The sequence below is a fragment of the Agelaius phoeniceus genome, chromosome 6 (genome assembly GCF_051311805.1).
Source record: "Agelaius phoeniceus isolate bAgePho1 chromosome 6, bAgePho1.hap1, whole genome shotgun sequence".
Classification (NCBI taxonomy): Eukaryota; Metazoa; Chordata; class Aves; order Passeriformes; family Icteridae; genus Agelaius; species Agelaius phoeniceus.
This window is the reverse complement of record NC_135270.1, coordinates 10,687,828-10,709,999: the sequence shown is the minus strand read 5'-3', so window position 1 is coordinate 10,709,999 and position 22,172 is coordinate 10,687,828. Positions and strand designations below refer to the sequence as shown.

Here is a 22,172-nt window from a genome sequence, read left to right as displayed (position 1 = left end):
CCAGCTGCAGGTGCGACCCCACTGTGTGCAGGGCCAGCTCCCACCCCCCAGGCACAGACAGGGACACAACACCCAATTCAACTCACACATAATTTATTAGTGACAAAGGGGCTGTCTCCAGGCACAAGGGGATGTCACCAGGGTGAGGGGATGACACTGTGTCACTGGGCTGGGGAAGCAGTGGGGAAGGGGGGTTTGAACAACATGGTGTGACAAGGACATCCTTGTGAGGACACTCATGTTTGGAAGGACACACAGAGTGCCCTCATGTATGTGCAGGGACTCAGAGGGCCCAGGTCTGTCCCCAGAAGTGTAACAGGCCCCGGGGTGTGGCACGTCCCTGTCCCTGATCCTACCCACGCTCGCAGATGAGCTCGACCACGCTGTGCTCCATGGGGACGGGGTCGAGGCAGCGGTGGGCGGCGCTGGCGGCCACCTCGTCCAGCAGCCCCTGCACCACGCGCTCGTCGGAGGCGAAGCGCCACAGGTAGAGCTGCAGGTAGTGCCCGTCCACCTGCACCTGCTGCAGCCCGAAGCGCCCCAGCGTGCGCAGCCGCACGCACTCCAGCAGTGTCTTCAGGCTGATCTTGATGATCCCCGTCAGCACCGACACCTGTGGCAGGGGACAGCAGGGACATGGGGCACGCAGGTGCAGGAATAGTGTCCACACGGGATGTTGGGCCCTTGTCCTGGCTGCCACTCCCCAGAGAAGTCCTGAGCACGGGGACATGTGGCAATGGACACCCTTGGCCTGGTCACTACACTGATCCCACTCCTCCCCAGAGTCATAGGGCAGGGGACACTGGGGACACCCTTGTCCTGGACATCAGCTCCCAGCAATTCCCTGAGCCCTGACACCAGGGGCATGTGCCAGTGGGAAGGTGGGCACTTTGGGACCTCTGGGGATGTTTAGGGACATGGTGATGTCACCATGACCTCACCTTGTTGAACTCAACAGGGCTGAAGATGTCAATGCGCTCAGAGAAAAGCTTCTGGATGTTGCTGAGCAGGTGGGTGTCCATGGGGGCACTGAGGACATGGACACAGGGACAGTCAGGGACTTGACAGAGCCAGGGATGTGGGGACAGGGACACAGGGACTGTTAGGGGCCATGGAGAGGGTCAGAGGATGCAGGGATGCTTTTGGGGACAGAAAGACAGGGGAATGTGAGGATGGTTCCAGGACATGGGGGGACAAGACAACTGAAGGACACAAGGATGATGGGGATCACCAGGGGATTCTGGGACAGTTGTAAGAACACAGGGATTGTTGGGACAAACAGGGATTGTGATTAGGACAGTCTGGCAATATGGGGACAGCTAAGGGCTGTCAAGACAGTCTGGGACAGTCTGGGATCGTGAAGAGGGTGACAGGGGACATGCAGTGGATACTCAAGGAGTGACAGGGAGCCCAGGGGTGCCTGGGTGGCCCAGGCAGTGACACAGGGAGCCCAGGGTGACCCAGGGGTGGCGGGGCTGACCTGGGGGTGTAGCTGGGGGCATAGCGGCCGGGTGCCCGTGAGCTGCTGTAGACGGAGAAGGCCCGCCGGCTGGAATCGCTGCTCTGCGCCCGCCTCACCCCCTCCTCGAAGAGCTGCCCCACCTGTGGGTGGCACCACACCCTCAGCACCCACAACCCCCTCCTGGGACCCCCCAAACCACCCAGCATCCTTCCAAGTCTTTGTGAGCCTCCCACACCCTTCCAGAATCCCCAGTGGGCCACACAAGGACCTCAGGCAACCCCCTCAGCCGGGGTGTCGGCCGACCTGCACGTCGATGGCGGTGATGTCCTCCACCACGCGCTTCATGACGGCGCGCACGTTGCGCGGCTCCACGGTGCCCAGCCAGTCGCGTGTCTCGACGCTCTTGCGCAGCATCTGCGCCACGGCCGCGCCCTGCACCTGCACGTAGTGATCCAGCAGCCGCTGCGCCGCCGCCCGCGCCTCCGCACACAGCGCCGGCCCCGGCGTCACCGCCGGCCCCGAGTCCTGGGGACACAGAGGCAGCATCAGCCCCGCGCCTCCTCTGCTGCACTGCCACCGCTGGCAACAGGAGGGGTGTGGGGACACGTGGAGATGCCTGCCCTCCCTGTGAGTCTACATCTGATATGCTGGGGGCACAGGGACATTGGGGACAGGTGGGACATTCTGCCTGAAGCAGCATCACTGCTGCTCTTACAGGTCCTTAGGGCTTCAGGGGCTCTTGAGGCCATACAGAACCCCCCTGAAAATCTCTTGGGGACATGCAGGATCCCCTTAGGGCCGTTTAGAGGCTCACCTGGGGTGGGAACTGCTCATCAGTGAGGGTGAGGATGTAGCTGATGGTGGAGTTCTCGTAGTCCAAGCAGAGACGGGCGAGGAGCAGCAGCAGGGCCGGGGGGGCAGCAGGAGCTCCCCGCTCAGCCGGGCCATCAGCGAAGCCACGGGCGGTGCGGCACAGCCAGCGCATGAAGGCCACCACCAGTCCCTCACGCACTGCTGTCACACAGAACTCCCCCTGTGCCACAAATGGGGGGGCGGATCACACCCCAAAACTGGCCTGTACGGGCTCCAAACCGCCCTGTATGACCCCCAACCTACCCTGTGCCACAGATTGCTCCAGTGACCCCTAAAATGCCCCTAGGCCCCTCATCCTGTCCCCCCAAAGCACCCCACCCCGTGTTACCTCACCTTGAAGTAGGGCAGGCTGGCGAAGGCGACATCCCTGGCGGTGAAGAGCTGCACGTAGGCCAGCACAGCCTTGAGCTGGCCCAGCACAGAGGCGGCCAGCGTGGCCAGCAGGTCAGGCAGGCCGGGCCCCTCCTTGCCGGGGGGCCGAGGGGCAGCCAGCGCCTGGCGCACGTCACCCAGGCAGCCCAGGAAGAAGGTCTGGAGGGCGCGCAGGTAGCGGTCGACGCGCTCGCGGGCAGCCCGGGCCACCAGCGCGGCGGCGGCGTCAGCGCCCGCGGGCAGCAGCTCCAGCAGCGCGCGCAGCCGGCGGTGGAAGCGGTCGAGCGCCCGCACCAGCAGGGATGTGTCGCCCAGGCCGCGCTCCAGCGCCAGCCGCCGCTCCAGCAGCGCAAAGTAGCGGGTGGCCAGCGCGGCGGCGAAGGGCTCCAGGCGCCCCGTGTCCCCGCCGAAGAGCGCGCGGTACGAGCCGGCCAGCTGGCACAGTGTGCCCACGAAGGCCGAGCTGCCGCGGTCCACGAAGTCCAGGATGTCGGAGGCGGGTGGTGGCGGCGTGGTGGCCGTGCCCGAGGGGTCTGCCACGGGCAGCTCGGCCTCCAGTGCTGCCAGCTCGGCCTCGAGGCGCGCGCCCGCCTGGCTCAGGAACTCCTCGCTCAGTTCCTCGGCCGGCTCCTCCAGCTGCAGCAGCATCTCCACGCACTCGGTGAGTTCCTTGGGGTCCAGCGTCTCCTCCCTGGTGGCCCCAAGAGTTAACAGCGGCACAGCAGAAAACAGGGAATAAGCAATAGGCGTCATCAGCGGGCTCTGGAGTGAGCATCCCCAAACCCGCATTTCCCAGCGCTGCCCTCAGCAGGCTCTGGGTGAACGCACCGGAGGCGTGTGCGGAGGCGCTGGGCCAGCTCGGCCATGATGGCGTGGCTCTCGTCCTCGATGGCACGGAAGGAGGGCAGGTGCCGGTAGTGGCGCAGCACGGCCCTGGCACGGGCGTGGCAGCGCAGGGCCCGTGCCGGCTCCGTCCCCGCCCAGCGCCGCAGCCGCCCCGGCACCTCCACCAGCGCCTGCAGCTTCCGCAGCAGCGCCTGCACCCCTGCAGGAACACGGCGTCAGCCGGGGGGACACAGCGGGAGCAGCATGAGGCACAGCTGTGGGACCATCTGCCAGATCTCTACCCCACAGATCTGCCCCTCTGCCCCACACGATTCACTCCAATAAATGTGCCCCTGGATGGCCCCGCTCCGTACCGGCCAGCTGGGCGCCGCGGCGGTGCCGGTCCTGCAGCGCGGCGCTGACGCGGGCGCTCGAGGCGCTGATGGCCGCCATGTTGGCTGCCAGGTCGTCCATCTCCGCCTCCATGTGCCGGAAATCCACCTTCATCTTCCGGATGGTGTCTGGGGAGCAAGAGCCAAGTGCCAGGTCCCTCGGCTGCCTGGGAACCCCCCAGTCTGCCCAGGATTAGCACACCACAGCCATAACCCCCCAGAGAAGGCTGGTTACTGCCATGGCTGTCAGTGGTCCCCAGAGCGAACCACCACACGCCCCAGGACAGCTTACCAGTGCTGCCAGAGGGAGCACCCCCAAACTCCCATTTCCCAGTGCTGCCATCAGTAGGCTCCAGAGTGGACCCACCCCCGAATCCCCGTTTCCGATTGGTGCCATCAGCAGGCTCCAGAGGGAATAGCTCACCAGTGGCAGAGATGAACTTGTTGTAGTTCTCGTAGAGCAGGGTCTGCATGTCGCTGTCCAGGGCACGGATCTCCCGGCTCAGCGCGGCCTCGCGGGCCAGGAGCTGCCCCAGGGGACACTCGCTGCGCACCTGAGGGGACAACGGATACACATCTGCCTCCACTGCCCCCTCCGGAGCCCCCCAGCTGAGATCAACTGTCCTCCATAGTACATCTGAGACCCTCCCCTGCCCTGCAGGATCCCTGACTGTCCTCCCTGGATTCCTCCCGGGATATGGAAGTGTTCCCCAGAAGCCTCCCCTGCCCTGCAGGATCCCTGACTGTCCCCTCTGGATTCCTCCCGGGATATGGAAGTGTTCCCCAGGAGCCTCCCCTGCCCTGCAGGGCTGCCCCCCACGCAGTGCTAACTGTCCTGATGCAGCTGCTGCCAAGCCCCTCAGCACCATTCCCGCACGGAATCAGTGTCCCCAGGGAAGCATATCCATAAAGTGCTCGAACAGGCCCTTTCTGAGATCCCCTCAGGATCCTAGGGCCCCGAAGGTTCTGGGGACGCTGCGGTCCTGCCCCGCCAGAGTCGGGGCCACCCATCGAGATCTCTCGTGACGTGGTCCCGCGGGGACCTCCCGGGGCCCCTCGAAGCCGTCTCCAAGGTGGCGGTGCCCGCAGGAGGGGTCTCCGTGCCCACCTTGGTCATGAACACCTCCGGGTCGAAGTGGGGCCCGTTGATGTCGGTGGGGTCCGGGGGCGCCTCGGCCGCCTCGGCAGTGGACGGGCCATAGTAGCGCTGGAGAGGCCCGTGGGGACGCCGCCACCCGCCGCCCCCGGTGCTGCCGCCGGTGGCCTCGGGGCTGCCTGCGGCCCCGCTCCCGGCCCCGTTCCCCGCTGTCGCCGCCGCCATCGCGCCGCCGCTTCCGCCCCAGCAGCCACTTCCGGCTTGTCCCTTATGCAACTTCCGATGCGACACCCCGTTGCCATGGCGACGGGACACCGAGGCCGAACGTGGCGGAGCCCAGTCACCGGGCCCTGGGGCAGCTGCCACGGGGACGGAGCCGGAGCGGCCCGTGTCCTGCCGCGCCATGGGGACAAGGACTGCCGTGAGGACTCAGACATGGGTGGAGACACAGACCCTCGAGGGGTGAGAGGCCGCTGGCTCCCCAACCTGGGGCCCGTGTCTCTCACCGTCCATTTTCACCGCTGTCCAGCTGTCCGCAGGCCTCCCCGGTGTCTCTATGAGTCCCCGTGATTCCCCCACCCCACCCGACGGTCCCGCTCCAGCCCCGGGGTGGCTCTGGGTGACGCTGGAGTTGGGCTGTGAGGCCGCAGGTACAACCAGGTAATCGACCTTGCACAAGGAACAAACACCTGGGCTAAAAGGTCTAAAATCAGCTTTATTTACAGCAGAAAAGGCAAAAGAAACCCTGCCAGGGTGAGGGCCAGGCTGCTTCAGGGGCCTTTAGTCGGGAGTCACCTGCTCCAGGAATCACAGGCCATTGATTCTTCCCAAAGGAAAGAGCCCAGAGCTGCCACGTTGCACCAGGAAAGCAGGAAGAGCCAGAGGAAGTTCCTGCTGCCTCCTTGCTCCTTGCCTTTCCTGCATGTTTTTTTCCCAAACATAGAAAAGAGCACACCTCATCCCGCCAGGGTGTGTTTTGTGAGCAGTTTGGTACATGGGACAACATTCCCTTCATAGCTATGGACCCAAGTCAGCCCAAGGGCAAAGGAATTCCCAGTGGGAACAGGGAGAAAGCAAAGGAACACTCAGCCATCCATCCATGAAGAGGGTTTGCTGGAGAGTCTAAATCAGAGAAGGAGGAATGGCTGAGCCCTGGCTGTTACAGGAAGAGAGAAGGAAATAAGCAAGGCAGGGATTTCTTTTGTACCTTCTAAATGCATAAACAAATCAGCAAATCCTTCCTTGCTTCCCCCCACTCCTGACAGCACTGAGAGGGGAATTCCACCTCACCTCAGCCTCTGCTTTATTGGCACTACATCTCCACAAAGTGCTCTAAAACCAGGGTGGCACAGTAACCACAATTAACTGGACCTTCTGCCACTGAATTTCTTTACCCTGATCTAGTAAATAAATTTTCAAATGTGTGGGAAGGTTCTGGAAGGTTCCACACAAGTGCAAATCCATGCCGTTATGGACTGGGGCCCTCCCTTCCCACAAACTGTCCAGCCCAGTTTGCCCACAAGGATGATAAAGAAAACCAAGCCAGGATTTAATCAAAGTCCTGCTCCCCTGCATCTCTTCCCTGCCACAATCCGAGAGCATCCAGGCCCAGATCCATTGCCAATTCTACCCAAAACCAGCACAGCACAGGTTTCCTTTCAGCCCAGGGAAATGGAGAGTGGCCACATGGAATGTCAGTCACACACTGGTACTCCCAAATCCCATAAGTCAGCATCCTAAATCCTACAGCTTGCAGAGCTCAGCTGGGTTATGTATGGAGTATCCACAAGTCCCTGATTTGTTAGTTCCTGGTTTTCATTGAAGGAAGTGATGTGGAAGTGGCCCTTAGAAATAGCCCACGGGATGTGGACAAGGCAGGAGGTCACAGCCAGAGCCATGACCCCAAAATCCCGTTAGACACAAAGATCCCTTTGGAGCCAAACTTGTTTTGGAAGAGCTGTCTGGGCCCAGCCAGAGCGACGAGGGAGGAAAATCACTGGGAAGGTAGAGGTATGGCTGGAGTCTCCTCTGGAAAAGGTGTGGGCAGGTGGGATCTGGCCTGTGACACGTCCCAGGCTGGGCTCAGGTCCCTGCCCGGGACACCAGGTAGTAGAGGATGAAGAAGATGAGGACGAGGGCCACGGACACGGCCAGGAGCAGCCGGCGGTTGTCGCGGCCGGAGCGCGCCATGCCCGAGAAGCGCTTCACGCTGCCCGTCAGCAGCCCTGTCACGCTCAGGAAATCCGAGTCCTGGCGGGAAAGGACACCTTGGAGGCCTTGCAGAATTATGAAACTTCCCAAGTTTCCCAAGGGAACATTCCGAGTCCTGAGGGACTCACAGGGATGAGCCAATCCAGCTCTAAGCCCTGCACAGGACACCCCAACATTCCCGGTGCTGATATAGGGCTTCTCCCTTAAGGGCTTTTGCCGTTCCACCTCTCATCCCAATTCCCTGATTTGCACAGAAGGACGCACAAGGATGGGCCAGTCTGGCTCCAAGCCCTGCACGGGACACCCCAACAATCCCAGTGCTGATTTAGGGCTTCTCCCTTAAGGGCTTTTGCTGTCCCCTCTCTCATCCCAGTTCCCTGATTTGAACAGAAAGCCCCGTGTCCTGTCTCCCAGGTCCTTACCATGCCATCCAGGTAGCGGTTCTGTTCCTCAGCATCCTTGTCAATATCCAGAGCCAGCTGCAGGGCAAGGCAGGAAATGGGCATTAATGAGCTTTTAATGTCCAGAGAACGTCTAAAATCCGAAATGCAAATTATTTAAACAAGCTGCTGCTTTCCCAGCTCCAACAGACACACAGGCGCTTGTCTGGTGCACGAACAGGGAAAATGGAATTTCCCTGTCAGGCAAGTGAAGTTTTCCAGCTCTGAAAATAAAGTCTAGCTGTCTGAATCTGTCAGCTAGAGAGGGGAGTTTAATCCCTGGGACACAATGGCAGGAATTCAACCTGCCCTTTTACACAGTGAGTCATCACCTTCTTTCATGGTTTGTACTAAACTTTTACTAATAATTTAGAGCTTACAGCTCTAAATCAAAGTGTTTGATGTTAATAGGAGCAAACTGTAGGGGGATAGAATATAAGAAAATAAAGATAGTGTAGAAAGTAATCTTAGCTCTAAGGAGTTGCAGCTGGGCCAATTATCAAAGATTAGGAACAGGCCTGACTTTAAAAGGCCACAGCTGTAAGCAATGAGAAGAAGAGTGCTATAAAAGAGTGGGGTGGCTGGGTGAGATGGGAATGGCTGTTAGTGTGTTACTTTGTAAAGTAGAAGGTCAGTGCTCTGAGGAGCTGCCCATGAGAAAACACCAAGAAGGTATGAAACTTTTGTGATAAGGGGACGCCATATGGAACCCCTGCAATAAGGTGACAACAGTGAGTCATTGCCTTCTTTCGTGGTTTGTACTAAACTTCTAATAATAATAATAATTTAGAGCTTAAAGCTTAAATCAAAGTGTTTGATGTTAATAGGAGGGAACCAGCTTTAAGAACAGCTACACAGAGACACAGGTATTTTCCAAAATTAATCTACCTGCCTTTTTGTCATGAATATTTCCCTGAGGAGGTGAGCGTTGCAGCACCCCTGTGTTCAGGTTGGACAGGGCTTAGAGCAACCTGGTCTAGTGGAAGGTGCCCCTGCCTGTGGGAAGGGGTGGGACTATGAGCCTTAAGGTCCTTTCCAACCCAAACCTTTCCATGGTTCTGTGATCCCCTGCAGGACTCCCAGGTAATCAGAGCTTGTCCTTCAGCTCAACACCTGCTGTGACCCCGGCACTCACCGACTTCAGCCTGGTGACCTTGCTGGCCAGGCTGTCGGCCATCCGCTTGTTCTCCACGTCCAGCAGGTCCTCCATGGCGCTCGGACTCTGCCCTGGGAAGAAGAACAAGGAGCACACATCATCCCTGCCCCACCATGGCTCTGTTCCTGTCACAGCCCCTCCTCGCATGGCTTGCGCTGTGGAACCCTCCGAAAATGTGACCAAAACACCTCAGACTTCTCCCAAATGCGCCAGGGTGAAAACTCAGACTTGCGCCCTCAATTGCCACCATGGCCCAGCAGCAGCTGTGGGGGGTTCCATGGCCAGTGATATCCAGGGGTGAGATTTGGGTGAAACCCGGCGAATCCGGGGCCCTTTGCGCCTCGGCCGTGTTGGGGTCTCTCGGCATTGCCCCCCATTGTGGGGCAGGTGAGGTCCGGGGGGGGGGGGGGGGGGATTGGGGGTGCCGGGGCAATTAGGGGCTATGGGGGAAGCTGGGGACTCAAAAGGGCACTTAAGGGTTCAAGGGGACAATTAAGGGTTTTGGGGGGGGGCAGCCCAGGACCCAAAAGAGGCCCAGGTAGGCAATTAGGGTTTATGGGGGGGGGCTATTCCCGGGCTGTAGGGGAGAAATCGGGGCACTGCAAGAGGCGCCATGGGGTTCAGTGGGATCAGGAGTTCCTCCTCCCTCTGACCCGCTCCAGCCCCTTCTGCCCCCCAAATCTGTCCCTGTCGCTGTCCCTTGTCCCCTCACCTCGGCCCCGCTCCGCCATGGCTGCCCCGGCCCGTCCCGCCCCGCCGGGCGGAGCCGCCACGAAATGTCCGCCCGCTCTTCCTCCTTCTCCTCCTCCTCCTTCCCCCCGGCACCGGGACCCTCGGGCCGCTCGCCCGGGCCGGGGCGGAAGGGCTGGAACTGCCCCCCGAGGGATCCCGGGCCGCAGGTACGGCCAGCGCCCTGCCGGGCACAGGGGAGGGACAGGGGGCTGGGGGGGAGAACAGCGGCTTGGTGACAAAAAACGGGGGGATTGGGGATAAAAATGGTGCTCTGGGGACAAGAATAGGGGGATAGGGATGAAAAGAAGCTTTGGGGAAATAATTAGGGGCGGAAAGTAGAGGTTTGGGGGGAAAATAGGGGCTTGGGATAAAAAGGTTTGGGGGAAAAAATAGGGGCTTGACACGAAAATAGATGTTTGGGGGGGAAAGTAGGGGTTTAGGGACATAAACAGGGTTATGGGGACAAAAAAGGGGGTTTGGAATTTACCCAGATGGTGGAGGAAGGAGGTGGCAGTGTGAGGAAGCAGTAGGAGTATGGAAATGGGGATATGCCCAATGGTCCATTGGTTCATGTCATCCCCCAAAAGCAGAGGTGGATCCCCTGCATCCCAGCCCCTGCGCATGGGGATGCTGTGTCCCTGCCCCGGGCAAGCCCAGCCTCTGTCTCCGAGGCTTTCTGCCTTCCAAAATGCAGGATCTGCCTCTTTTGGTCCCCTCGAAAAGCCCCTCTGGGGCTGCGTGGGCAGGAGGGGACAGCCCCTGTGATTCCCAAACCCCGGGGGCCCTGGGCTTGGGATCGCGATTTGTTGAGCTTGGTGTGACCAGCTCAGCCCCATCCTCATGGCAACACGGAACGCCGAACATATGTCCGAGCCCAAATCTGCTGGATTTCCCCCACACTGCGAGTCACGTCCCAGCACCGTGAGCCGCTAAACCGGTGCCGTGTCCAAAATAATCCCGCGGAGCTGCGCATCTGCTCGCTGGCAGTGTCGGCAGGGACATCCTCTCCCGGGGGCTCCGGACGCGCCTTTTGGCCGCGCCTGCAGGGACCGGCCATCATCCAAGCCGCCACCAAACCCTCCCCGGTCTGCTTCCCACCACCTGCCAAGGTAGCTCCGCTTGCAGCCGGAGGATGCTCTCCCGCCCGGCTGCCTCGCTGCTCCATCCCTTGTCACTCCACGGGAATGTTTCTGGCTTTATTTGTTATTTTCCCCCCTGTGCGGCAGCAGAAATCAGGGCAGGCGGGGAGGAGGAGGAGGCAGGGAGCTATTTCAGGGAGCTGCTGTTATCTGCTCCACGTTAATCCCCAGCTGGTGGGGGGAAGGTTTTCCCTGAGTGCTTTCCTGGGAGGGCATATATTAAACATTGAAAAGCAAAGCGAGGAAGAAGAGGATTAGTGAGAGAGAGGAAGCTGGCTACTGGCTTTGCTTGGGTTATCCATCTGCTCTACTTTTATGAATGCAGCAGTGTGAGCAATATCACTTGGGATTTTTTTTGATTTTTTTTTGTTGTCTTTTTTTCCCTCCTTGCTCTCTCCACCCCTTTCTCTCTTCCCTCTCAGAGGTCTGTGTGTCGAGCTGCTTTTCCATCACCCTGGAAATCCCCTCATTCCCCTTTCTCTGGGCTGTGCTGTAGCTGAGCTGTTGGGATATCCATCACCCTGGAAATCCCCTCATTCCCCTTCCTCTGGGCTGTGCTGTAGCTGAGCTGTTGGGATAATGGAGCTCCAGGCTGTGGTATCCACGCTGGAAAGCGGGGAACAGGACACGGTTCTCAAGGTGCTCCAGGTCTACAACCAAGAGGTGAGTGAGCATCAATGCTTCCCTCAGCTCAGGGACTCCTAAAAAATTGTTATCCAGATCCCAAGAAAGCCTGGCTGGGAAACAAGAGTCAGGGTGAGGACTGAGTAGGAGGAGCTTTTTTGTTAAGACAGTTTTGGAGGTGCTGAGAGAACCCAGGGAGGAGCTGCAGGTGAAAGGATGTTGGGATTTGCAAGTCAAAAGATGGTTGGAGGTGACTGCTGGGATCTCCTATGGGCATGGCTCTGAAGACAGTAAATAATGAATGTAGAATATCAAACCCCAATGATCTGGAAGCAGAGATGGGAGCATTTCTAGCCTTAAAGTAGGAAAGATTATCCATGGTGGTAAATCTCTGCTTGGAGAAAGGAGACTGAAGGGAGATATCAGCTTTTTACGGCTTCCTCCTGAGGTGCAGTGGAGGGGCAGCTCCAATCTCTGCTCTCTGACCAGTGACAGGACCCAAGGGAACAGCTGGAGAGGTGTAGGTTGGATATCAGGAAAAGGTGCTTTCCCCCAGAGGGTGGTTGGGCATTGACCAGGCTCCCCAGGGAGTGGGCACAGCCCTCAGGCTGCCAGAGCTCCAGGAGTGTTTGGACAGCGCTCTCAGACATAGGGTGGGATTTTAGTGGTGTCTGTACAGGGCCAGGAGCTGGACTGCATGGATTGTGTGGGTTCCTTCCAGCTCAGGATATTCTATAGCTCTCTGAAATCCTGTTTGAAACAGACTCTGGTTGTCAGGGAAATTTCCTTTGGAGGTTTCCCCTGAGAGGGGCTGGCCCTGTGGATTACTCTGACTCACTCTGCACCAGGCTGGAGTAGGTGGAAGCCAGGAGGGAAAACCTGAGGAATATTTTGCAAGAGTGTGTGTGAGAGAGAGAGTGTGGAACTATTCCTGACAGTCAGATTTGGAATGGGGAGATATTGGCCAAGAAGGAGCAGGTGTCTGTTAAGGACAGCACTGAGGATTAACAGCACCAGCAGCAGGTGCAGCACCAGCATCCTCGGGGTGCAAACAGTGTCTGTGTGCCCCCAAAACAAGATATTTCCTGTTGGATTCCCCCAGCTGGGTCCTTCCTGGGGTATCAAGCCTAGGGAACTGCAAGCGCAGGGTTTGCTGGCCTGTCTGAAGGAAATGGAGCAGTCAAAGAGGATTATGAAACTGCAGATAAACCTGGCACGGCCTGGCATTGCTTGTGCTGCAAGGCTGATGGTTCTGTATGCTTTTCCTGTGGATTTGTTTTAATTCACTGTTGTGCACGCAGTTTTTGCTTGCTGGGAATATATTACAGCTAAAGCAAAACCCCAGGTGTGGCCAAAGTATCCCCAAATGGGATTACAACCTGAAAAGAGGATGTGCTGAGGGAAGATCAAGCAGCCCGCTTGTGGAACACAGCGGTGCCAGGACTGAACCATCAGCTCACACACAGCCTGGCTGGAGTACACCTGTCCAGCCCCCACACCTGGGGCTGCTCCAGGTGCTGTGTCCATCTCTGCTTCCAGGCTGGACACAACCCTGGGCTCTTGGTAACTGCACACACATAATCAGTGTTTCATGGATTTTAAATGTTTTTGTTCTCCAAGCTGGCATCAAATGCTCTCTTGGTATGAACAAGGATTGCCTCAATGACTGGGAGGTGCTGCTTCTCCCCAGGCATCTGTGATCTCCAGTTCCATGGGAGCAGGTTTGGTCAGGAAGGAGACTGGCAGTGAAGAACAAACAAAATAGCAAGAGAAACGCAATGAATGGAGATCAGGAGTGTTTGTTAGCATAGGGACAGGATGGAGCGTGGACATCAAGTCCCTTGTGTTTAAAGAACAGCCTGGGTAACCAGAAGGATCCATTCCCATGTACCAAGGAGACAGGACTTCTTTGGGGCAGGAAAAGGAATAATAAATATCAAGGGGAGGACGTGCAGGCACAGCTCAGTGGTATCACTGAGCAGGGGAATTACCGGCTCTTATAGGATATTGGGATTGGGATGAATACCCAGTGTGCTGCTGCAGTGTTTAAACTAAATCCATCTGTCAGCTGGCCTGTGGCATTGCACTGGTGCTGTGGATCCAGGGGTGATGCCCATGATGTGGGGGGGACTGTCAGGAGATGGTGTGTTTGCTGTTGCAGCATGTTTTGGACCTGCTGCTTTCCAGCTGAATGGCTCTTCTCTGGTCCCATGGAGTTTTAACCTATTCCTCTTTCTGATTGATTTTGTTTTTCCCACAGAAATCTCAGTGCTTCATCTTTGAGGATGAGGAGCGGGAAGAGAGGAAGGTAGGCACATGCTGCTTGCTTTCCTCCTCTGGTCAGTGTGTGAATCTGCTGCTCTGTGCTCATGTCCAACTGGGCTTGGCAAGCAGCTCCCACAGGAGGAGAACTGAGAGTTTTCCATTAACTTGGTTAGGGAATTATGTGCTTGGAGTGTCTGGTTCTGTTTTTTTCCCATCAGTAGTTGGTTGTTTTGGATAAAGGTCAGCATCCTTCTGACACTAGCAATGGTTCCATGATCCATTTAGTCCCAGCCATGGATGTGATCTCTGGTGCCTCTGAACAGGGATCACAGCAGTGCTGGCTCTGGGGTGGGGGGTGAGAGGCTCCCCTGGGAGCCAGCAGTGGGATTTGCCAGGAGCTGTGTATTAGCAAATCCTTTGAGCTGGTGTAATCTGGAACTTGGAGGGAAGGACACTCTGCCTGCTCATTCCTGCTCCTGCAGCACTTTGTGACAGGGCAGGCCTCAGCCTGGCTGTTCTGCCATAAAAATGACTGTTTTCCCTGGGTTGTTTTCCAGCTGGCTCAGTTCTGTGGTCAGCTCACTGGTGGATGGTGCCAATGCCTGTGTTAGCACAGCAAGTGCAGGCCAGGTGACCTGGGTGGAGAGCAGGACCTCCTTTGGCTGTGCCAGGGCCAGCTGCTGCCACATGGAGTGTTCCAGGCACAGCCTGAAATGTGTGACTGCATCTGATGAGATCTGAGCTCTTTGCCTTGCACTGACCTGCTGTGTGAGCTGGGACAGTCACACAGGATGTGGCTTCAGGCACAGTGTCCCACTTTTGGGGTGTCTGCCATGAAATATGAGATGAACATCACTACTACCTCCTGGTACTTGGGTGTTCAGGTGGTTCAGCTTCAGGCACACACTCTCTGAGATCCCTTTCCCCTGAGCCAGCCTGAGGCTTTGGTTGCTGGGACTGTATCTGAAACTTTGTCTCCCTGTGAGGAAGAAGAGGAACAGCTGTACTTCATAACTTCCCCAGGATGTGAGTGTGGGGCACACAATGAGCCTCACATTAAGGACTGAAGTTCAGTTTTTCTTCATTCCTTCCCTCAGCAGTTTCATTTCACCAGGGGAGAGTCAGGTGGGATATCAGGAGGAATTTCTTCATGGAAAGGGTGGTCAGGCTTTGGAAGAGGCTGCCCAGGGAGGTGATGTAGCCATCATCCATCTCTGGAGGTATTCAGGGAATGACTGTTCCATGCTCTGGTCTGGTTGTGAAGGTGCTGATTGGTCACAGGTTGGGCTTGATGGTCTTGGAGGTCTTTTCCAACCTGGATGATTATGATTAATGATTCCAACCTTAATGATTCTCTGATTATTTTGAAGTGTAACCAATGGGGCTGTTAAGCCAGTTAATAACCTCATTTCTTGGGTTCTTTCACTCTTGTAACACCACAGAAAGACCCTTGCTCTGAGCTGTGTTGTGTTTGAGGTCTGGTGGGCTCCCCCAGCAGTGTGTGTGGGTTACTGGTGTGATGTGAAGTGCTGCCACATGTGGTTCAGCCTGAGCTGCCTGTGTCTGTGAGGCCTTAGCTGTGTTCTTGTGCTGCTCTGTGACTCGCTGTTCCCCATGAGCTTTGCAGCTCCTGTGAATTGTGTTAGTGGGCCTCTGCCAGTCTGTACCCATGGAAGATCTGGGCCAGTAGGTCTCCAAACAGCACTGAAATTAAGGAGATGCTGCTTATTTTAATCTCCTGAGGTCTCTTCACCTCTTTTCCCAAGGCATCAGGTGCTCTCCTCACATCCCTTGGGTCCCATGTCCCTCCCTTGTGCAGTGGGCAGGTCGGCCCTGTCAGCCTGAGCCATCCTCACCAGGGCAGAGCTACAACAGTGCCCTGTTTGTGCTCTCCCTTTGCACCCAACACCCTCTGCAAGACATTTTTTCCTGGTTGTTCTTGCCCAAACTGGTCAGGATCAATGCCAGAGCCAGGCACTTCCTGAGTGCACACCTGAGCAGGCCCAGGTGACACTGCTGTTGTCCAGGGCAGAGCATGCCAGGGCTGTAGGGAGCACTGGGAAGTGTCAGTATCCAAGGCATTGCTTGTTTCCAATTGCACAGAAAATGGCCCAGCTGCTGATCAAGTTCTTGGAGAGGGAACTGCAGCCATCCTGCCAGGTTACCTGCCTGGAGAGCATCCGCATCCTGTCCCGGGACAAGCACTGCCTCGACCCCTTCACCACCAAGGAGGGTCTGAAGACCCTCTCCAGGCACGCTGGCATTGATTACTCCGAGGAGCTCATCCGGGAGGTGCCAGACTTGGATGTAATCCTGGAATCCCTGAAATGCCTGTGCAACATCGTGTTCAGCAGCGCCATGGCGCAGGAGCTGACGGCGGAGGGGCGGCTGGTGGTGGGGCTGGCACGGCGCATCAAGCTCTACAACGAGCGGAGTCTTCCTCACGACATCAAGTTCTTCGACCTGCGCCTGCTGTTCCTGCTGACGGCCCTCAGGGTGGACATCCGGCAGCAGCTCGCCCAGGAGCTCCGGGGAATCAGCCTCATGACAGACACCCTGGAGCTGACCCTCGGGGTCAAGTGGTTGGACCCCTACGAAGTCGCCACCGAGGAGGGACTGCTCCCACCTTTGCCTCGGCAGGAGACGGAGCGAGCCATGGAGATCCTCAAAGTGCTCTTCAACATCACCTTTGATTCCAGCAAGAGGGAGGTGGACGAGGTGAGCTCCTTGGGCCTGTGGCATTCATGTGTCTCCGGGCTCTGGCTTGCAGATTTTCTCCTCCCTTGTATTTTCTCATGTCCCAAACTGGTCCTTGTGCACCCTCAGGGTGGTGAGGGACTCGCATGTCCTTAGGGCACTGCCTCTGTCCATGCAGTATTACCCCTTACTTTGCCTGTGCTTTTAGCATTCCCAAATGGAGAATTGAGAGTCTGCTTTTCCTGGAGTGCCCTGCAGTCCACGATCAGGCTGCTGGAGGGGGGAATGGGCTGCAGGCTCTGGGATGTGTGGGATGCCCTTTGCTGACTGAGGTGTTCCTTTCTCCATGCTGGGGCCAGGAAGATGCTGCTTTGTACAGGCACTTGGGTGCCCTCCTGCGCCACTGCCTCATGATCTCTGCTGATGGCGAGGACCGCACTGAGGAGTTCCACAGGTCTGTGTTGGGAGGAACTTCACCTGGAGCTTTGCCAGCTCCCCCAGGCACATCCTGCCTCTCCCTGGGTGATTGGGAAGGGACCCTGCTGACCAGCAGCTTTTGGGTTTAGCCTGGGATCCCTCATGCTGCTGGAACTCAGAAACAGCCTCTCCTGTCCTGGGAATGCCATGTGGGAGTGCCATGGCCTCCTGACCCCTGAGATCTTGTTCTGTGTTCTGTGTCAGGCTGTCCCAATGGTGACATCCACCTCAGTGGGCAACTGGCCAGAGAAGAAGCTGCTTTAAAACGTTCATGAAGTGGCCTTAATTACTCTTAAGCCATGCTGAGAAATTGGCTGTGTCATGTTCCCAAGCATTATTGGTGCAAGGGTTTCAGCTTGGACCAAGTGACACTACCCTGTCCCCAAGAATACATAGCTGGGGGGATCCCAAGCAGTGCTGGTGTGGAACATCAGGATTAGGAGTGACACAGGAGACTCCAGAGACAGACCTTGGGCTACCCAGATTGGTCCTGCTTGGCACTGTGTCAAGATCTGTGTGTTCTCGGATGTCACTAATGTATCTTTGGACTCTCAGCATACAGTTAGCTATCCAAAAAGCATCTTAAGTTATCCCCTTTCAGTGGTGTGAGGAGCTTGAGATACTCCAGGAAAACTTGGATTGCAGGGTCCTCACACTTCTGCAAGTTAATGACAGGCCTTCATTTCTGTAGAGCTGAAGGACTTCTATGAGCAAAGCTCCATCACTGTGTTCACTTCTCTTTCACATGTGCAGCCACACAGTCAACCTGCTGGGCAACCTGCCCCTGAAGTGTCTGGATGTGCTCCTGACTCCCAAAGTGCGGCCAGGCTCACTGGAGTACATGGGTGTCAATATGGATGCGGTCAGCATCCTCCTGGACTTCCTGGAGCGGCGCCTGGACAGGGTGAGCAGTGGGGCTCCTTCTGCCTACAGGTCCGGGGCACCTTTCCCTCAGCCTGGAAGAGCCTGGTGGGAGCAGCACACTTGGTTTGAAGTTAGCCCTTTGTAGGAGGGACAGCTTTTGGCAGAGCTATGGTTGGTGGGACTAAACCAACATCCCTGAATTGGGAAGGTGACTGCCATTGCTTTGAGGGCTGCAGGCAGTGAGATTGGTGGAACAGTGGATGATTAGCCAATAATTAACTGGGTGACTGACAAATCAGCCCTGTTTCACTCAGCAATGATGCAGTGGGCAGTTCTGGAAACCTGGGTTCACGTTATTTTTAAGCTGACTACAGTTTTCAGCCTCTGGAGTTGTTCCAAAGGGCCTCCAGATTTTACCACTGCACTTCTCTGCCCTGGATGCCCTGCCCAAATATTTCTGGCACTGCCTGTGCCACAGCAAGTGGTGTGGGGAGGAAGAGGGGGCACTGAATGCCGGTGGCAGAGGTTGGGAAGCTCCGTGTCCATCCATCTCCCTGATGGTCTGTGCTCATGTTCTCCAGCATGAGCCAGGCAGGCTGAGCTCAGCATGACTGATGTGCTGCTCCTTCTGGGGATGTTCCTGCAGGGCCACAAGCTGAAGGAGAGCTTGACCCCTGTGCTGAATCTGCTGACGGAGAGTGCCCGAGTCCACCGGCAGACCAGGAAGTTTCTGAAGGCCAGGGTATGCTCAGCCCCACGTTCAGGGGAGCTGCTCTGAGGGGAGGCGAGCAGAGAGCCCTGCTTGTGGCCACCCCCCAGACACCTCTGCTGTGGGTGGCTTTGGTAGCCACAGTGACCTGTCACCCTCGCTGTGGCTCCGCAGGTGCTGCCGCCGCTGCGGGACGTGCGGAACCGGCCGGAGGTGGGGAATTCCCTGCGGAACAAGCTGGTGAGGCTCATGACACACATTGACACCGATGTCAAGCACTGCGCCGCCGAGTTCCTCTTCGTGCTCTGCAAGGAGAGCGGTGAGTCCTGGGGACTTCCATAGTGAGACCCTGAGATGGGGACCCTCTGCAGGGCTGCTGCCTTCCCTTGGCACAGCCCTGCTGAGTGGGGAAAAGGGGAGAGCTCCAGCAGCTCTGTGGGAAGGAGGTGGTGTCCCTCAGGCCAGCAGTGAGGGACAGGCTGTGCTGGAGGACACCCCTGCACACAACCTGGCCCACATTCAACTCCCACTCACAGGCCTTGCTCCTTGTCAGCACCTCCATGGCCTTGGAGACATGGCAAAACTGTGCTGCTGGGGCTGGTGGGAACACAGGAGTGGAGTACAGGGTGGTCTCTGTCCCTTCTCCTGGCAGTGTCCCGGTTTGTGAAGTACACGGGCTATGGGAACGCCGCGGGGCTGCTGGCAGCACGGGGCCTCATGGCCGGCGGCCGGGAAGAGGGAGAGTACTCGGAGGATGAAGACACAGACACGGAGGAGTACAAAGAGGCAAAGCCCAAGTAAAGAGATCCACTCTTCCTCTAGAGATTCCCTTCTTCCTCTCCTGCTTTATCTCTCTTCATGCACCTGCTGCCATCTCCCTGGTCCGGTCATCCATGTGCAGCATGGGTGAAGTGCCTGTTTTTCCTACCCCTCTCCAGAGCTCAGTGTTGCTACACCGAGCTGGTTCTTGGTCCCTCTCTTTCTCTTTCCCTTCCCTCTCTTTCTCTTTCCCTTCCCTCTCTTTCTCTTCCCTCTCTTTCTCTTTCCCTTCCCTCTCTTTCTCTTTCCCTTCCCTCTCTTTCTCTTTCCCTTCCCTCTCTTTCTCTTTCCCTTCCCTCTCTTTCTCTTTCCCTTCCCTCTCTTTCTCTTTCCCTTCCCTCTCTTTCTCTTTCCCTTCCCTCTCTTTCTCTTTCCCTTCCCTCTCTTTCTCTTTCCCTTCCCTCTCTTTCTCTTTCCCTTCCCTCTCTTTCTCTTTCCCTTCCCTCTCTTTCTCTTTCCCTTCCCTCTCTTTCTCTTTCCCTTCCCTCTCTTTCTCTTTCCCCTCCCTCTCTTTCTCTTTCCCTTCCCTCTCTTTCTCTTTCCCCTGCAGTGGGTGGTATCTTGAGGGTGGGGGATCCAGGCCTGTGCCCACCCATGCATCACACACACCTGTTCAGTGTCCCTGCAGGCTGGGTTTGTTGGGATTTTCTCCATTAGCTTTTGTCTCCTGCCTCGAGGAGATGGAGGAAATGTCACCTGCCCTCCTGTACCTCATTTCCAGTGGCACTGTGGCATTGGCAGGAGGGGATGTTAGAGGAAAGGGAGGTGTTTGTAAGGATGTAGGTCAGAATCCCGAGTAGCACTGTGATGGCACTTGAGGCTCAGGGCACGAGCAGTGGTGACAGCCAGTCCTGCTGTGCCATTCCTCTGCTCCATGAGGCTCAGAAGGATTCCAAACAGCCCTTTGTCACCTGCTGTCCCCTCCTGAACCCTGGCCTCACTGCTCTCTGTGCAGCATCAACCCTGTGACGGGACGTGTGGAGGAGAAGCTGCCCAACCCCATGGAAGGGATGACGGAGGAGCAGAAGGAGCATGAAGCCATGAAATTGGTCAACATGTTTGACAAGTTGTCCAGGTACTGGGACATGTGTGTGTAAGGGGGGTACATCTGTCACAAACCTTCCTTTGGCTGTGTTCCCAAGGCCTGGAGGGATCTAGCAGCAGGAGTGGCAGGGGATATGTGGGGAGACTCTTCACTCAGCATGGCTCCATGACATGCAAGGGAAGCACTGCCAGCTCCTCCAGCTTTGGCATGATGGGACACTGCGGAATTCCTTGCTGTGCCTGCACTGTTCCCAAGCACCTGCTGCGCTCTATGTTTGTCCAGGTGCTTGGGAAGGACCGCAGCCTCTGTCCTGGTAATGCAGCTCAGGGGGAAGCAGCATTTTGGGGACAGACAGTAAGGATAGTTGGCAGCCAGTGCCACCAGCCTCCTTCCCTGTTGGAGTGCTTTCTCCAGTTATCTCTGACCCACAGGAGCCCAGCTGAGTTCAGGTTTTCAGGAGTAGGAGGGAAGTCCATCCTATGTTGGAGGGAAAGGAACATGGACACCAGTGTTAGTTTTCCTCTGGGAATCCTGAACCACACAGAACAGAACTCTAGAAAGGAGCCTATTCCAGAGAATAGGATTATGCTTCCAGGCCATTGTGTTGCCATGCTGGAAGTTTTAGGGCTGGCACTGTCCCCATTTCTCAGAAGGGGTCTTTAGTGGTGCCAGTGGTGTTCCAGGCCATTTCCACAAGCCCCACCTTGCTGCCATATTCCTGGTTTGTTCCCATGCTGTGCTGCAGCTCTGCCTTACCTCTCCCCTCTCCTCCTGGCTGCAGGGAGAAGGTGATCCAGCCCATGGGCATCACTCCGAGCGGCAACCTGGCACCCATGGAGAACGCCATCCGCAACATGGCCGACGAGCGCTCGTCCTCCGACTCAGACCTGGGGCTGGACTGAGGCAGCTCCAGCCGCTCTCCCTCGGAACTGGTGCTGCACCCGGGGGCTGGCATGGCGCCAGGACTCTCCCTATGGGATCTGGGTCCAGCCTGGACCCCTCACAGCCCAACTCATGGAACACCTGCCTCCTTCCCAGCTCCATAGCCACCTCTCCTTCCAGAGGTCTCCGTGATCTGGCTCCACCTTGGTCTCTGTCAGCAGCCTTGAGGTTTCACACTCCAAATTGCTTCCAGGACTCTCCAGTAGGATTTTTGGTTTTTAAATATGTGCTGTTTGGGAGGAAGTGGCAGGGTGAGGCTCTTCCTGCCACTTCATCAGGGTTCAGTGATCCACAGAGCCTCCTGTGGCTGTGTGTGTGCCCAGCCCCAGAGTGGGGGCTGCTCCCCAGGAATGCCATGGGAAGGGGGGCTGCCAGAGAGGGGTGTGGGCCTCCAGTCAGAGTGGGATCTGCAGGGCATGGTGCAGGTGGCTGTATCCGTGTCTGTGCACACCCAGAATGTGTGGCTGAGCAGAGCAGAGCTGGTGAGGCCGTGGAAGATTCCAGCATTGCATTGGCCGCAGGAGAGAGCGTGTGGGCAGCTGCTGGGAACACTTCCATGTCCCTTCCCTGGCACTGGGCACTGTCCCTGTCACCACCTGGCTGGGTTTGGGCATTTGCCTCTCCCCACCTCCTGCTTTCCAGACAAAAGGCCAATACCTGTGCTCTGTCCTTGGCTCATCCTTGCTGTCCCCAGGTCGCTGTGTCCCCCAGGGGCTGCTGTCGGGCCTGGTGTAGATTTCTCTTTATTTTTATTCCTGTTTTCTTTGGAAAGAAAATCTTCTCGTTTGTCTCATGTATCCAAGTTCCCAAACCTCCCATCACGAGTAGGAATGCACAAGTGATGCTAGAATAAAGCCAACCTGACATGTAGGAGTGTGGCACTGATTTCTCCCAGCAAGGAAATCCCTGTGGCAGAGCATCCCAGGTTTTCTGCCCATGTGTTCTTAGGAGCTGGGGATGGTCCAGGAGGTGAAGAGCTGGAGGGGTGCTTTGTTTGGTTTTCCAGTTTCCATTGCTGAGGAAACTGGAGTT

General features: G+C 57.0%; 3 protein-coding genes across 3 annotated transcripts; 1 reads left to right on the top strand and 2 right to left on the bottom strand.

Annotated features, from left to right (window-relative positions):
- Nucleotides 1-76: 76 nt before the first annotated feature.
- Nucleotides 77-5,291, bottom strand: VPS51 (VPS51 subunit of GARP complex). Its single transcript, XM_054635189.2, has 10 exons — nt 5,033-5,291; nt 4,349-4,478; nt 3,907-4,053; nt 3,536-3,752; nt 2,669-3,398; nt 2,277-2,495; nt 1,766-1,987; nt 1,481-1,602; nt 942-1,029; nt 77-613 (listed from the first exon to the last, which is right to left on the bottom strand). Exons 1-10 carry the CDS (start codon nt 5,243-5,245, stop codon nt 353-355), a joined length of 2,349 nt encoding a protein of 782 aa, XP_054491164.2. The 5' UTR covers nt 5,246-5,291; the 3' UTR covers nt 77-352.
- Nucleotides 5,292-6,967: 1,676 nt separating this feature from the next.
- BET1L (Bet1 golgi vesicular membrane trafficking protein like) lies at nt 6,968-9,588 on the bottom strand. Its single transcript, XM_054634541.2, has 4 exons — nt 9,540-9,588; nt 8,807-8,898; nt 7,654-7,710; nt 6,968-7,270 (listed from the first exon to the last, which is right to left on the bottom strand). Exons 1-4 carry the CDS (start codon nt 9,556-9,558, stop codon nt 7,103-7,105), a joined length of 336 nt encoding a protein of 111 aa, XP_054490516.1. The 5' UTR covers nt 9,559-9,588; the 3' UTR covers nt 6,968-7,102.
- Nucleotides 9,587-22,010, top strand: RIC8A (RIC8 guanine nucleotide exchange factor A). Its single transcript, XM_054635578.2, has 12 exons — nt 9,587-9,726; nt 11,121-11,175; nt 11,243-11,361; nt 13,583-13,630; nt 15,691-16,305; nt 16,644-16,738; nt 17,515-17,665; nt 18,272-18,367; nt 18,509-18,653; nt 18,987-19,131; nt 20,109-20,228; nt 20,980-22,010. Exons 3-12 carry the CDS (start codon nt 11,278-11,280, stop codon nt 21,098-21,100), a joined length of 1,620 nt encoding a protein of 539 aa, XP_054491553.1. The 5' UTR covers nt 9,587-9,726; nt 11,121-11,175; nt 11,243-11,277; the 3' UTR covers nt 21,101-22,010.
- The last annotated feature ends 162 nt before the right edge of the window (nt 22,011-22,172 follow it).

What these genes read in the sequence shown, in the direction of transcription:
- VPS51 (XM_054635189.2), bottom strand. Translation starts at nt 5,245, where the DNA reads ATGGCGGCGGCGACAGCGGGGAACGGGGCCGGGAGCGGGGCCGCAGGC. An exon ending in CCGCGGCGCCCAGCTGGCCG is followed by an intron (nt 3,753 to 3,906) that starts GTACGGAGCGGG and finishes GTGTTCCTGCAG; the next exon opens with GGGTGCAGGCGCTGCTGCGG. An exon ending in GCCCCCAGCTACACCCCCAG is followed by an intron (nt 1,030 to 1,480) that starts GTCAGCCCCGCC and finishes CCATGTCCTCAG; the next exon opens with TGCCCCCATGGACACCCACC.
- BET1L (XM_054634541.2), bottom strand. An exon ending in AGGTCACCAGGCTGAAGTCG is followed by an intron (nt 7,711 to 8,806) that starts GTGAGTGCCGGG and finishes CTTGCCCTGCAG; the next exon opens with CTGGCTCTGGATATTGACAA. An exon ending in ACCGCTACCTGGATGGCATG is followed by an intron (nt 7,271 to 7,653) that starts GTAAGGACCTGG and finishes CTTTCCCGCCAG; the next exon opens with GACTCGGATTTCCTGAGCGT.
- RIC8A (XM_054635578.2), top strand. Translation starts at nt 11,278, where the DNA reads ATGGAGCTCCAGGCTGTGGTATCCACGCTGGAAAGCGGGGAACAGGAC. An exon ending in TGGAGCGGCGCCTGGACAGG is followed by an intron (nt 17,666 to 18,271) that starts GTGAGCAGTGGG and finishes ATGTTCCTGCAG; the next exon opens with GGCCACAAGCTGAAGGAGAG. An exon ending in CGTGCTCTGCAAGGAGAGCG is followed by an intron (nt 18,654 to 18,986) that starts GTGAGTCCTGGG and finishes TTCTCCTGGCAG; the next exon opens with TGTCCCGGTTTGTGAAGTAC.